Source organism: Sminthopsis crassicaudata, chromosome 3, assembly GCF_048593235.1.
Source record: "Sminthopsis crassicaudata isolate SCR6 chromosome 3, ASM4859323v1, whole genome shotgun sequence".
Classification (NCBI taxonomy): Eukaryota; Metazoa; Chordata; class Mammalia; order Dasyuromorphia; family Dasyuridae; genus Sminthopsis; species Sminthopsis crassicaudata.
The window spans coordinates 655,358,825-655,370,415 of record NC_133619.1 but is presented as its reverse complement, the minus strand read 5'-3'; the positions used below and the strand labels follow the sequence as shown (position 1 = coordinate 655,370,415).

Here is an 11,591-nt window from a genome sequence, read left to right as displayed (position 1 = left end):
GTGCCTGTCTAGGTGCTCCCTAGCCACTGTGTTCTTCTGAGCACTGGGAGGGGGGGTGGGGAAGGAAAGAAAGGGCAGGTAGATCGGGCAGGTTTCCAGGTCGGCCTAAATTCTTTTCCATGGGGGGAAAGGCCGCTTGCCTTCTCCAGACTGGACCAAAATTTTGTGCGCTATTCGCCTCTTCCCGGAGCCTCAGTTTCCCAGTCCGTGAGATGGATAGATTGCAGTTCAGAGGCACCTCTAGGTCCCATTCAGAGTAGGGCGCACTGTCCAGGACCCGCAGAAAGTGGAGAAGAGTGGAAAGTAAATGCTGCTTTGCATACCCAGAAGGCTGTGCGCCACATCTCGACCTGTCCCGGGAGAGCGTCCCTCCCCCTGACCCTCGCATCCTTTTCCCTCCCGCGCGGGGAGTTCAGCGTGTACGTGTGGGTGTTTGCTGGGCCGGGCGGCCCCCCGAGGAGTTCGGAAAGGGAGTCCTTCCCTCGGGCAGCCTTAGTCGGCGTCAGCTAAAGCTGCTCTGTGTATCCTGGGTTGCGCGGGGCGGGAAGTTCAAAACATACTCCTGTTTCTCTTCAGATCGCATAAATCTTTCGCCTTTTACTAAAGATTTCCGTGGAGAGGAACGATTGCGAGTTTTTAACCAATTTTTCGAGGCTACACTAAGGTGAGGTTGGTAACTTTGTTAACTAAAACAGACCAGATCCGCAGCTGAAAGTTGTAACGACTCTTTTTGTTTGTTTTTCTCTTAAATGCAACAGTCCTCTCGTTTGCTGCAGTGAGTTCTTCATTCGAAACACGAAACACGTCGCTGAACGTTTCCAGTTGAATTCTTCCCTATTCTCGGACGCTGCAGGCGATCCTAGTTCTCCTCAAAGCCTGCTTCCTGGCATTGCCCGCCAGCATCATCTTTCTGAGATGCTTTAAGTGATAGCGCTGTTCAACTTTCAGATCTGACGCCTCTTTCCCATCTTCCTTTTGGAGCCTTCCAAACACTGAGCTAGATCTGCCTACATCCCCTCAGCATGGATGTGGACGTCCCTGAAAAGTGCATTGCCAACATAGAGTAAGTATGCAACAGAGGACAAGCAGGAGCCAATGGTGGAACAGCACCCAGTGGGGCAATGTTTGACAAAACAATATTCTGGAGAGAGAGAGCAGCAGCAGCAGCATGCTTTGGAGACTACAAGAATATCTCCCGGTAGCTAGTAGTGACTAAAAGAAGGAAGACTATGAGATTAGTGTCAATAGGAACTGAATGTGTAAAAAGAAATTAGTTATGTCGTGTTTTTATATGAATTCATCTTCTGTGTGTCTGCCTTCACCATAGCTAACACATGTGGCCACATCCCTCCACGTGTATATCCTAGCCAATTTTGCTCCCCATGTGGATGTCTTTCCATGTCTTTTTTCTCTATGTGTCCACTATTTTTCTTGTGTTTATTTTAGGTCACCTGTTTTGTGGGTGAAGGTTTTATTGCTACTTTTTTCATTATACCTGCCATTTTACCAAATACCTCTTATTTTGAGTGACTTGTGTGCTCTGTCTCACTATTTACAAATACATTTACAAGGACTCATGTATAATTTTTAGGGTTGTGGACTCACAACACACATGGTGTACTCTAAAATTGAAGGAACCATTCCTGAAGAGATTTACTCCCTATAAGTCAGGGAAGGGTGCCCCTGTGAGCTATAAGTATAACAATAAGTTTACAATGAATAAAAATGTTAACATTTCTAGTACTGGAAAACAAGAAAAGTATTATTTCAGCATCAGGGGAAGGTGCAAGAGGTATATTTTACATCTAAGTTCAAATTCACATCTTCTCCATAATCTATATATTATTTGTCTCTTTATAATATGTGTACAGCAGCATAGGAATGTATGTTGGCAGGGGTAGTGGAAAATGGCGAAAGGTATGGAGTGGAGACTGTTTGGCTGGATGAAAAACAATTAGTCTCAAAAGAAAAGAGAATGCAAAGGGATGAGATTCATAGTTACAGGGTGAAAAAAGTACAGAATAATTGGTACAATTTGGTTGAGGTTGATTGGATGATGAAGATATACTCTTTGGATCTATTTCAATCCAATGTTTTCCCTGCAATCATTGACTTTTATACTATTCTGTTCAAATGCCCGTGACAAACAATAGACTAAGTAGAAAGATAATGGCCTATGTAGGGCTTACTAAAATATTTTAATCTAAAGAGACTATTAGCACAATAACTCTTTATTTGTTCTCCAGTTCCAGGGTTCTGGTCAGTAAGATATGGTCTGGCAATCATCATACACTTCTGTCTATTTGTAACTACCTCACAAAATTTGAGTCTGAGTATTGCCATTGTTGCCATGGTGAACAGTACAGGCCAGTCTAATCAGACCGATGTTTCCATGAAGGGGCAGTCCCCAGATGCAGGGGTAAGTTGATGACAGATCAAACTTCTTTCATTGATTGATTAATTTCAAAATCATGTATTTTTTCTATCATATGTGATATTGTGTTAGGACCTAGAAGTTATACAGATACAGTGGAAAGGTGGACTCTGCTACACAGACTAATATATCACAAAGTTTATAATATAAACTTAAGGCCCTTCACCATCCTGTTTGTCCTGCTTTGGTCATGCTTCAGTTTATTGGTGTCAAACCATGGGCCTTAGAATTGAAAGCAATACTTCAGGTGAAGACTAAAATGAAAAAAAAAAAAAAAAACAAACCAATGAGATTATTACTCCCTCATTCCTAGAAATGATCTATCCTCTAATGCAGTAAAATATTTCATCATTACATTATTAGATAACTTGTAGTACAGTCAACAATATCTGATGTGAAATCCAGCCCCCAACATTTACTTGCTGTGTGACTCTGAGGAAATCACTTAACTGCTACTTGCCTCAACTGTAAACTGAGGATAATTGTGGCATCTATTGCTAAGGGTTACAATGTGTATCAAATGAGATGTTTATAGAAAGTGCTTAACACAGTGCCTGGAAGTAGTAGACGTTATATAAATGCTTATTCCCTTTCCTCCTTCCATTGGCGTTTTTTGGCTGCTTTTTCACATTCCTATACATCTTGCAGTCCAGTAAAACTCCAAAATTCTTTTCAAAACACCCAGTGTTCTCCTTCCCTTAGTGTTCCCTTCCCATCTGATGGTGTTCTCTTTCCCCCCACCCCTTCCACCATGACCAATACATGTTAAATATATTAAAGTATTCATTAAATACAATATATGTGTACATGTCAATAGTTATTTTGCTGTACAAAAAGAATCGGACTTTGAAATACTGTACTACTAGCCTGTGAGGGAAATCAAAAATACAGCCAGACAAAAATAGAAGGATTGGGAATTCTATGTAGTGGTTCGCAGCCATCTCCCTGAGTTCTTTTACTGGGTGTATGTAGCTGGCTCAGTTCATTACTGCTCTGGTGGAGCTGATTTGGTTCATCTCATTGTTGGAGAGGGCCACGTCCATCAGAATTAATCATCATATAGTATTGTTGCTGAAGTATACAACGATTTCCTGGTCCTGCTCATTTCACTCAGCATCAGTTCATGTAAGTCTCCCCAGGCCTTTCTGAAATCAATGGATCTCCTCTTGTGAGAGGATGATACAAGGAGACTGAAAGGCAGTTGATGTTGTCTGATCTCTCCGACTGAGAGGCTTATCTCTTAAGTGCTCTAGTATAATTAAATCCATTCATCATCCTGAGTATAAGTCTATCATTATATCACTAGGAAACCATTATTTGTCATAAGATTAATTCAATCATACTGTATTAGAGAATAATTAATCACCATGATAAATTGGATACCCATCTTCTTATCAATGTTAACTCCACTGAGTTAACACCTTTTGTAAGAACCTTTGTTTCAAGTACACTTCTCCAGAGTTCTGGCCCATTCCAATCATCTTGTGTCCTATATCCTTCCCAGCCACTTTTCCTGGGGCCTAGAGTAGGCTCCAATTATGGGAGGCTAGATACACAGCCCTTCCCTCAACCAGAGACAGAGAGACCAAGAGGGCCACCGAGAGAGGCAGAGAAAGTCCTTGAGAGAGAGAGGAAAGAAGAGGAAAGCTGGAAACACTAGGCACCACCGTCACAGCTGCCTGAGATTTAAGCTCTGCCAAGACCGATTGCCATTGTTTCATTTGCTATTTAAAGCAACCTTCTGAAGTAGGGGCTACTTTCTGGCAACTGGCTAGGTGAGGAAAGTGAGGTGGACTTCAGAAAGTGAGGTGGAGGTCAGTCAATGCTGGATCCTCACTGAACGCATTGTCCTTTTTGGGAAGCTTTGAAATCTCTTGGGAGATGGGGCGTCCCCTGTGCCAGGCCCGGGGAAAGGAGTTCCCCCTCCCCGCCCCACCCCATGGCCTCAGGATAGTCTTCCCTTGGTGGCCAATGTTGCCCTCCCATTCTAGTACATGGAAGTGACACAGATGGCAAAGCCCATCTCTAGCAAAATAAAACAGAAAACCCGAAAGAGAACAAAGAACAAAGTGAGGAGGGTTTTTACACGGAAATTTTATTGAAGTTTAGCTTTTGCCCATGAGCACAATTTCCCCTAGCATTCTCCACTCCCCCCTCTGCCCTCCCCTCCCAGGGGCATCTCTGATAAGCAATGGCTTCTTGTGGCAACCAAAGCAAAGTGTGAAAGGGGAAGGGAAAAGTCCGAAAACGTGGCTCCGCTCTCAAGGCAACTTGCAAAAGCCCATCGCCAAGGACTTTGCCCTTCTGCCAAGTTCCCGGGCAGGGCCGCCTTCCCTTCTGCCTTGTGCGGGCACGACGGTGTCCCTCAGCATCTTGCCCCTGCCCTTGGAGGTCTGTCAGCCTCTAGAATCTGTGCGCTCGACGGCGTCTTGGGCAATGCTCCCGGCATCTGGAGGTGGCCCCGGGCCTTCCCCAGCTCCACTCCCACGGGCCAAGGTCGGGATAGGAAGAGCAGCTGGGCCACAGCTCCAGCTCCACCCGTACAGTCAAGTGGCAAGGACTCCCGCTGCACGCGTGGCAGTCAGCGGCCCCGGGCCTTGCCCAGCTCCACTCACACGGGCCACGGTGCAGGTAGGAAGAGTAGCTGGGACCCCGCTCTCGCTCCTCCCATGCAGCCCTGCGGCAACGCCTCCCGGGGCGTCTCTGGCGCTCGGCTGCGAGCTCGGGATAGCGAAGGGCAGCTTCCACATATTGCCATGGTCCTGGGACAAACCACTGTGAGGGAGGCGGAGCAAGGACCGCTCCCTCGGAAAGCCCTTCAGCGCCCCTGCTTCGTGCGGGACCGGATCCTGCCGCGGCCACCCAGTCCGCGAATTCGGAGCCGGGAAAGAACGCTCGCGGATCTCGCCATTGGGGTCTCCCTTCCCACTCCCGCTGCCCTCCCAGCTCCCTCGGGTCCGCACCTAGGTGGCCGCTGTGTCCCCAAATCCTGTGAATCCTGTACATCCTGTGATGGTCGCGGCCACCAGGGGGCATTCTCCGTTCTTGCCATTGGGCTGTGAAAGAGACAAAGAGGGGGATTAAGCAGGTGAGCAGACTTCCAGGCTGGCGATCTCAATATGAGAACAAGTCCCCGGGGCGACAACGGTCTTTTCAAAGCAAATGAAGGCAACGTCCCTGGGGATCCTTTTGTGTGACTTCCCAAAAGTGAGAAAGAGCCCACCCACTGACCCTTCCCTCCTTCCGTCCCGAAACTTCCCCAGCGTTGGAGGCCTCCTCCAGTTCTCCCGCCCGCACTCACCATCGGCGATGCTGGGGACAGCCTCGCTGCCAGCACGGTGGCTGCGATGGGCCCCTGGGATCTCCACTAAATGGTGATTCCAATCAAGCCGAAGGAATTCTTCCTCCGCATTCTCTTCACTGGCTCTCGTTTCTTCTTGCCTTGACTCGGACATGGCGGCGGCACCTGTGGCTGCCCTGGGGCTGGAGGGGCGGGCTGGACGATCTGCAGCCAGGGATGGCGAGTCCTTCTCTCTCTCTAGTTCCCCTTGCTCGTCTCCCCCTTGCAGCTCTCCTCTCCTCTCCACCGTGTGCGTGGCTGAGCGCTAAGCTGGCTGGCGGAGGGAATGCCTGCCCAGGAGCTGGGGCTGCCCTTTTATAGGCGCCCTCCCCCAGCCCCGCCCCCTGCCGGGAAAGTCTGAGTGTCCTGGAGGTAGAGAAGGTGTGAATCCGCCCCCTCCCCAGGAGCGCCAGCCCTGCCGCCAGCTTCACCCCTCAGCGGCCTCAGGCTTCTGCCATTGGCGTAAACCCACACCCGACGTACTTTTGTCACCTTGGTTCACGTCCCTTCCAACAGCGGATTTCCCTGGCATCGGCCAGCTCCCCTTTGAGCTCGGCCCCACTCTCTCCATTTGCAAAGAGGGAGAAAGGGCCTGTTGGAGTCTGGGCAACCCACTCGCCCGGCCTGTCCAGAAGCACCCGACCTGAGGCAAGCGCGAAACTCGCGTGTTCCTGCAGCCGGGAGCAGCACTCTCTCCCGAGACTGTGACTGGGGCCGCTCCCCTCCTCAGCACAGATCCAGGGGGCGATCGCTTCTCAGAAACCGCCAGCAGCGCCACCACCAGATGATGTCTCTGAGCAAGGCGCGACAAAGAGAAACGGACAAGGAAGAGCTCGGGATTGTCCGCAGCACGGGAACAAAATGGCCCGAGCATATGGAAGGTCCCTGATTCTGGTTGTCTCTTCATTAGTCCGTCCTGGATGCGGAGCAGGAAAGAATCAGAGAAGCTCAAGGACAGACTGTCTGAGAGGGACGCCGAGCAAAATGCAGAGCCCTCACCATCTCTCCCCGGGGAGTCCCAAGACAAAGGCTTCCTGCGCACCACCCCGCCCGCGTTGTCAGCAACCCATCCAAGTCTTCCAGGGACAAGGGGAACATTCATCCAGAAGCCCAAGGGATCAGTATGGTCTTTTTCAAAATGAAACTTTTTATTTTTCAAATACTGTATGTGATCACATTTCTAATTTAAGGCAAAAAGAAATTCCAACTATTTCTCAATGGATATGTCATCAGAATAAAATGATTTTTAAATTAGAGCATTAAAATCAGCTAACTTTATTCATGTCTTCCTTGTGATATAACTATTCTCTAATTTCCATGAGAAAATGTGTATCTATTCCTTTCACCTATCATAATCTTCCTCAGCTGCTCAATGGTTCACTAGACCACTAACTAGGTCATTAATGTAGATGGGAGGGAATCTTAAGAGATCATGTAAAATCAATTCTTTCATCTTACAGATGAACTTAGGTAAAATATTAAATTAATTATCTAAGAGAGAAAATGACATGTACAGAAATTAGAGTCTGTGTCGATTTTTACAGAGAAAGGGAGAGAGAAGAGAGGGAGAGGGAGAGAGGGAGAGAGGGAGAAGGAGAGGGAGAGGGAAGAGGAAGAAGGAGAAGGGGAAAGGGGAGGTGGAGGAGGTGGAAAGGAAGAGAGGAGTGGAAGAAAAAAGGGGGAGGGGTGTTAGGTTCTTCCTAAGTGCTAATGAGATAAGTAGAAGTAATATTCCCACAAGCCCTTGCATTATCCCACGCCCATTCTCTGGGAGGATAAAAGAGAGCTGCCAACTCTGACCTAGAGTAGATGCTCTCCTCCTCCAGAGTGCCACCCTGGAGTTTCTGGAGACAAAAGAACATTCTGTATTGGCGCCCAACATGGGGCAAGGACTTTTTCTTATCCTGACAAGGACTGATTCTGAGACCTTCAGAGGAGCTAGCCTGGACATTCCCAGAGGGGGAAGGGGAAGAGGGCGGGGTACATTGGAGATGTCCATGGTACTACCTACCAATCTATAGGTCTACTGATCAGAGTTTAATTTTGGTTTCACTGGACTATCTAGGTAGTAGAATAGGGGTCACAGTTCTAGGACATAAAAGATCTGAAAGATGCATTTATTTTTACTCTGTAGAACAGACATAGATTTCTTCTTACATCACAGAGGAGTTAATAAATAAGGAGTGATATTCTGCAGCCACCATCTCTGAAAATTATCCTCAAGAAAAACAGGAGAATATGTTCAAAATAGTAAACTAGGTAAATAGTATCTATGACCTCCTTCTGATTGAAATCCCCCTCCCCCCTGTACTAATTCTTTTAGAAATGCAAATGAAATGACTATGGCAATACCTGATTTTAATAAAGCTCTTTCAACTCTTTGTTTATAGCTTATGTTACCAGATGTTCACAAATCATCTCTTTAATGCTGTTTCCTAGATGTCCAAGATACTTTTTAATATTCCAAAGACTCCAAACTCAGCCACATATTGCTTAAACAATTACATTTCTCTTTTCAGAATAATGTCTCCCTTTTTTTACTTCTAAAAAAGTATATGTCTTCACGTTAACAAAAAAGTATATAAGAACATCATGTGACCTTTGTGCACAGGACTACCAAGCCTATTTAACTTATTGCTTGACTTTGGAATATTTGTTCCTTGCTAATATTTCCACACTTTTCACAATTCAAATCACCTTTTACTTTTACATAAACTTGCTGCAGATATATTGATATTTGATTAATAGAAGTGTAATAAATTTCTCTTTTTAAAAAGTATTCATATTAAGAAAAAGATATCTCTATCAGTGGACTAAAGAGAAAGTGAAAAAATTCAATATATGTATTGGCTATGGGAAGAGGCAGTTTTATGACAGTGATTGTGCTTTGGGGCTCTCCTTGACCAGTTTCTCTCTCAGAACATCATAATATAGAAAATGTGAGGGTCCTGAGACTTACAAATGAGAGGGGCTTTTGTTAAATGACCCAATATGGAGAGTGCAAAGTGTTAAGAGGAAATAATGTTTTCCACAATTAGAAGAAAGGTGAGAACTCAGCCCTAGTGTTGAAGCTAGAAGCCTTCTCCAAAGAAAGGAGTTCTCACCTCTAGGGGATGGAATAAAGGGCAACGATGGTGTTTGGGGGCTCTCCTTGACCAGTTTCTCTCTGAGAACATCAGAATATAGAAAATGTGAGGGTCCTGAGACTTACAAATGAGAGGAGGTTTTGTTAAATGACCCAATTTGGAGAGTGCAAAGTGTTAAGAGGAAATAATGTTTTTTACAATTAGAAGAAAGGTGAGAACTCAGCCCTAGCCCTGAAGCTAGTAGCCTTCTCCAAAGAAAGGATTTCTCACCTCTAGGGAATGAAGGATAGGGAGGGGCTAAGCAGAGGTAGGGATATAAAAAGCCCTACAGAATTCCCTATTGGTATTTTGGGTATCCAAAGCTCAAGAGCCAGAGCCAGAGCCAGCATCTGCTCCTGAGAGAAACATCCAAGAAGGAAGAATATGGATCCTAGAGACTTAATTGAAGATATCAATGGACATCTTACTTGCTCCATCTGCCTGGGCTACTTCACTGATCCAGTGACTGTCCAATGTGGCCACAGTTTTTGTTCACATTGTCTTCTCCAGTGCAGGGAGAGAGCCACTGACATCTTGAGGTGCCCAGAGTGCAGAGGAGTCATCAGATACCATGACTTGGTGCCCAACAGGCAACTGCAGAACCTGTCCGTCATTGGCAAACAACTCCGACCTCACTTGCTGCACAGCACCATCGGCTTGACCACCTGTGATCAACATGGCAATCCGCAGAAGTTCTTCTGTGAGGAGGACCAGACACTACTTTGTGATTCTTGCAAATCAGCCCCACAGCACAAGGCTCACAAAGTCCTTCCTTTGAAAACAGTTGCTGAGAAGTGCAGGGATGAGCTCCAGGAGATGCAAACTACCTTAGGAGAAACAGAAAAGGAGTTTGAAATGATGTTGGACAAAGTAAGAAGGAAAAAGGCATCCTGCAAGGAGAATGAATATGCTTTGAAACACTCAGTGATGTTTGAGTATGAGAAAATTCACCAGTTCTTGTGGGATGAAGAATATGAGTACTTGGAAAAGCTGCAGGAGGAATCCAGAGATGGCATCCTCCAAATACATGACAACATGGACGAGGTGACCCAACAGATCCAGAGTCTGCAACAAATGATGTCAGAAATAGAGAAGACTTTGGACAAGCCACCTTTGGAAATGCTCCAGGATATGAAAGGCATTTTGGAAAGGAATGAGCAGCTCCTCTTACTTGAAGAACCAGAGCTTGTGTCACCTTCCTTAAGTACCTGCTCCATCAGTGCTCCTGAACTTCCAGACGGACATAAGTTTGGATCCTGAGTCAGCCAATCCTCTTCTCATCCTTTCTGAAGATCTGAAGAGGGTCCAGTACCGGAGTGTCCATCGGGACCTGCCAGACATCGAAGACGGAAAGGACTGCACTCTTGCTGTTTGGGGGGCCCAGACCTTCACCTCAGGAAAACATTATTGGGAGGTAGAGGTGGAAGGGAAGACAGGGTGGGAATTGGGCGTCTGTAGAGATTCAGTCAAGGGAAAGGGAAAACTGTCCTCCTCTGAGGATAGAAAGACACTAGCAAGCTCCCCATGTGGAAATAGTTTCTTCCTGTTAAATTCACAAAATGGCTTTCACTTGAAGCAGCCTGTGCTCAAAGTGGGAGTTCTTCTTGATTATGAAAATAAATCTATAGCGTTTTATGATGTCAGAGAAAGAAGCCTTATCCACATTCTCTCAAACACGGATTTTGAAGGACCTCTTTGCCCTTACTTCTCTTTTGTCATCAAGGAAGACAGTCCCCCTGCATCACTCATTCTCTGTTAGACTGGGGATCAGTAAAGAGCTGTCAATGATGCTCATTGTGAAGGAGGACATGTGAGTGAAAGGGATAATGAAAATTACTTTCTAAATTTTTTGTAACTTTTGTCATTTCTGTAAACTTCTTTTGGAAATTGTCAATAAAGTGAAGTGTTTTTATTAAAACCAATGAGATGAAGTCTTTCTTTTTAAATATTTGTTATGAAAAACCATGGGGCCTAATTTGTAAGCTCTTAAATTGGAGATCAGCTGGAAGGGGAGGTAGAAAAGCAACAGCAGAGGAATGAAAGGAGAAAAATGGAAACAATACTTTTCAAGTAGAGAAGGATGAAAGGTAAATTTACAACGTTAAATAAATTACTAAATGAGCAAACAAAGAAACAAAATAAATAAGTAAAATGAGTAAAAGAGAAAATAGTTCTCTTTGACGAAGTCCTCGGGAGATGAGTGAAATACAAAATAGAGTACCAGAGTAGCCTCAAGGAATTTCTATTGAATCGGAAATAGAGGAAATCTATTGAAATAAAAGTGTAATGAATTATTTTAGTAAATAAGTTTTCAACAGAGAAGTAGAAGGTAAGAAATTATAGTTTGACATTTTTTAAAATGTGTTTTGATTATTATCTTTCATATATATATATATATGTATATGTATACATATATATATGTATATATATATATATGTATATGTTTTATCCCCTAGAGACCTTGCTCTAGTTCTTCTCACAGCTACCATACCAAGAAGACATTTAAAGTCAGTAATTCTTAAAAAGGAAAATGCTAAAAATTCTGTTGCCTTGAAGATGACTGGTTTGAAGGAGTTCTCACCTTTTCAGAATGGAGTAAAAAGAGGAGCTTAAAGGGGAAAGAAAGGCGGGGAAAAAAAAGACACAACACTGGGATGTGCCTTTTACTTTCAAGGGGATATCATTTTTATCA

The 11,591-nt window shown here is 45.0% G+C and overlaps 1 protein-coding gene, 1 long non-coding RNA gene and 1 other non-coding gene across 3 annotated transcripts; all 3 read left to right on the top strand.

Annotated features, from left to right (window-relative positions):
- Window positions 1-253: 253 nt before the first annotated feature.
- Window positions 254-2,727, top strand: LOC141560049 (uncharacterized). The gene is made up of 3 exons (XR_012487619.1): window positions 254-664; window positions 759-1,063; window positions 2,247-2,727. It is a non-coding gene; the product is annotated as an uncharacterized LOC141560049 (long non-coding RNA).
- On the top strand, window positions 557-672 carry LOC141565325 (U5 spliceosomal RNA). Its single transcript, XR_012488993.1, has one exon. It is a non-coding gene; the product is annotated as a U5 spliceosomal RNA (small nuclear RNA).
- A 3,967-nt stretch (window positions 2,728-6,694) lies between the features above and the next one.
- Window positions 6,695-10,714, top strand: LOC141562677 (tripartite motif-containing protein 64-like). Its single transcript, XM_074302683.1, has 3 exons — window positions 6,695-6,895; window positions 9,410-10,103; window positions 10,192-10,714. Exons 1-3 carry the CDS (start codon window positions 6,695-6,697, stop codon window positions 10,656-10,658), a joined length of 1,362 nt encoding a protein of 453 aa, XP_074158784.1. The 3' UTR covers window positions 10,659-10,714.
- The last annotated feature ends 877 nt before the right edge of the window (window positions 10,715-11,591 follow it).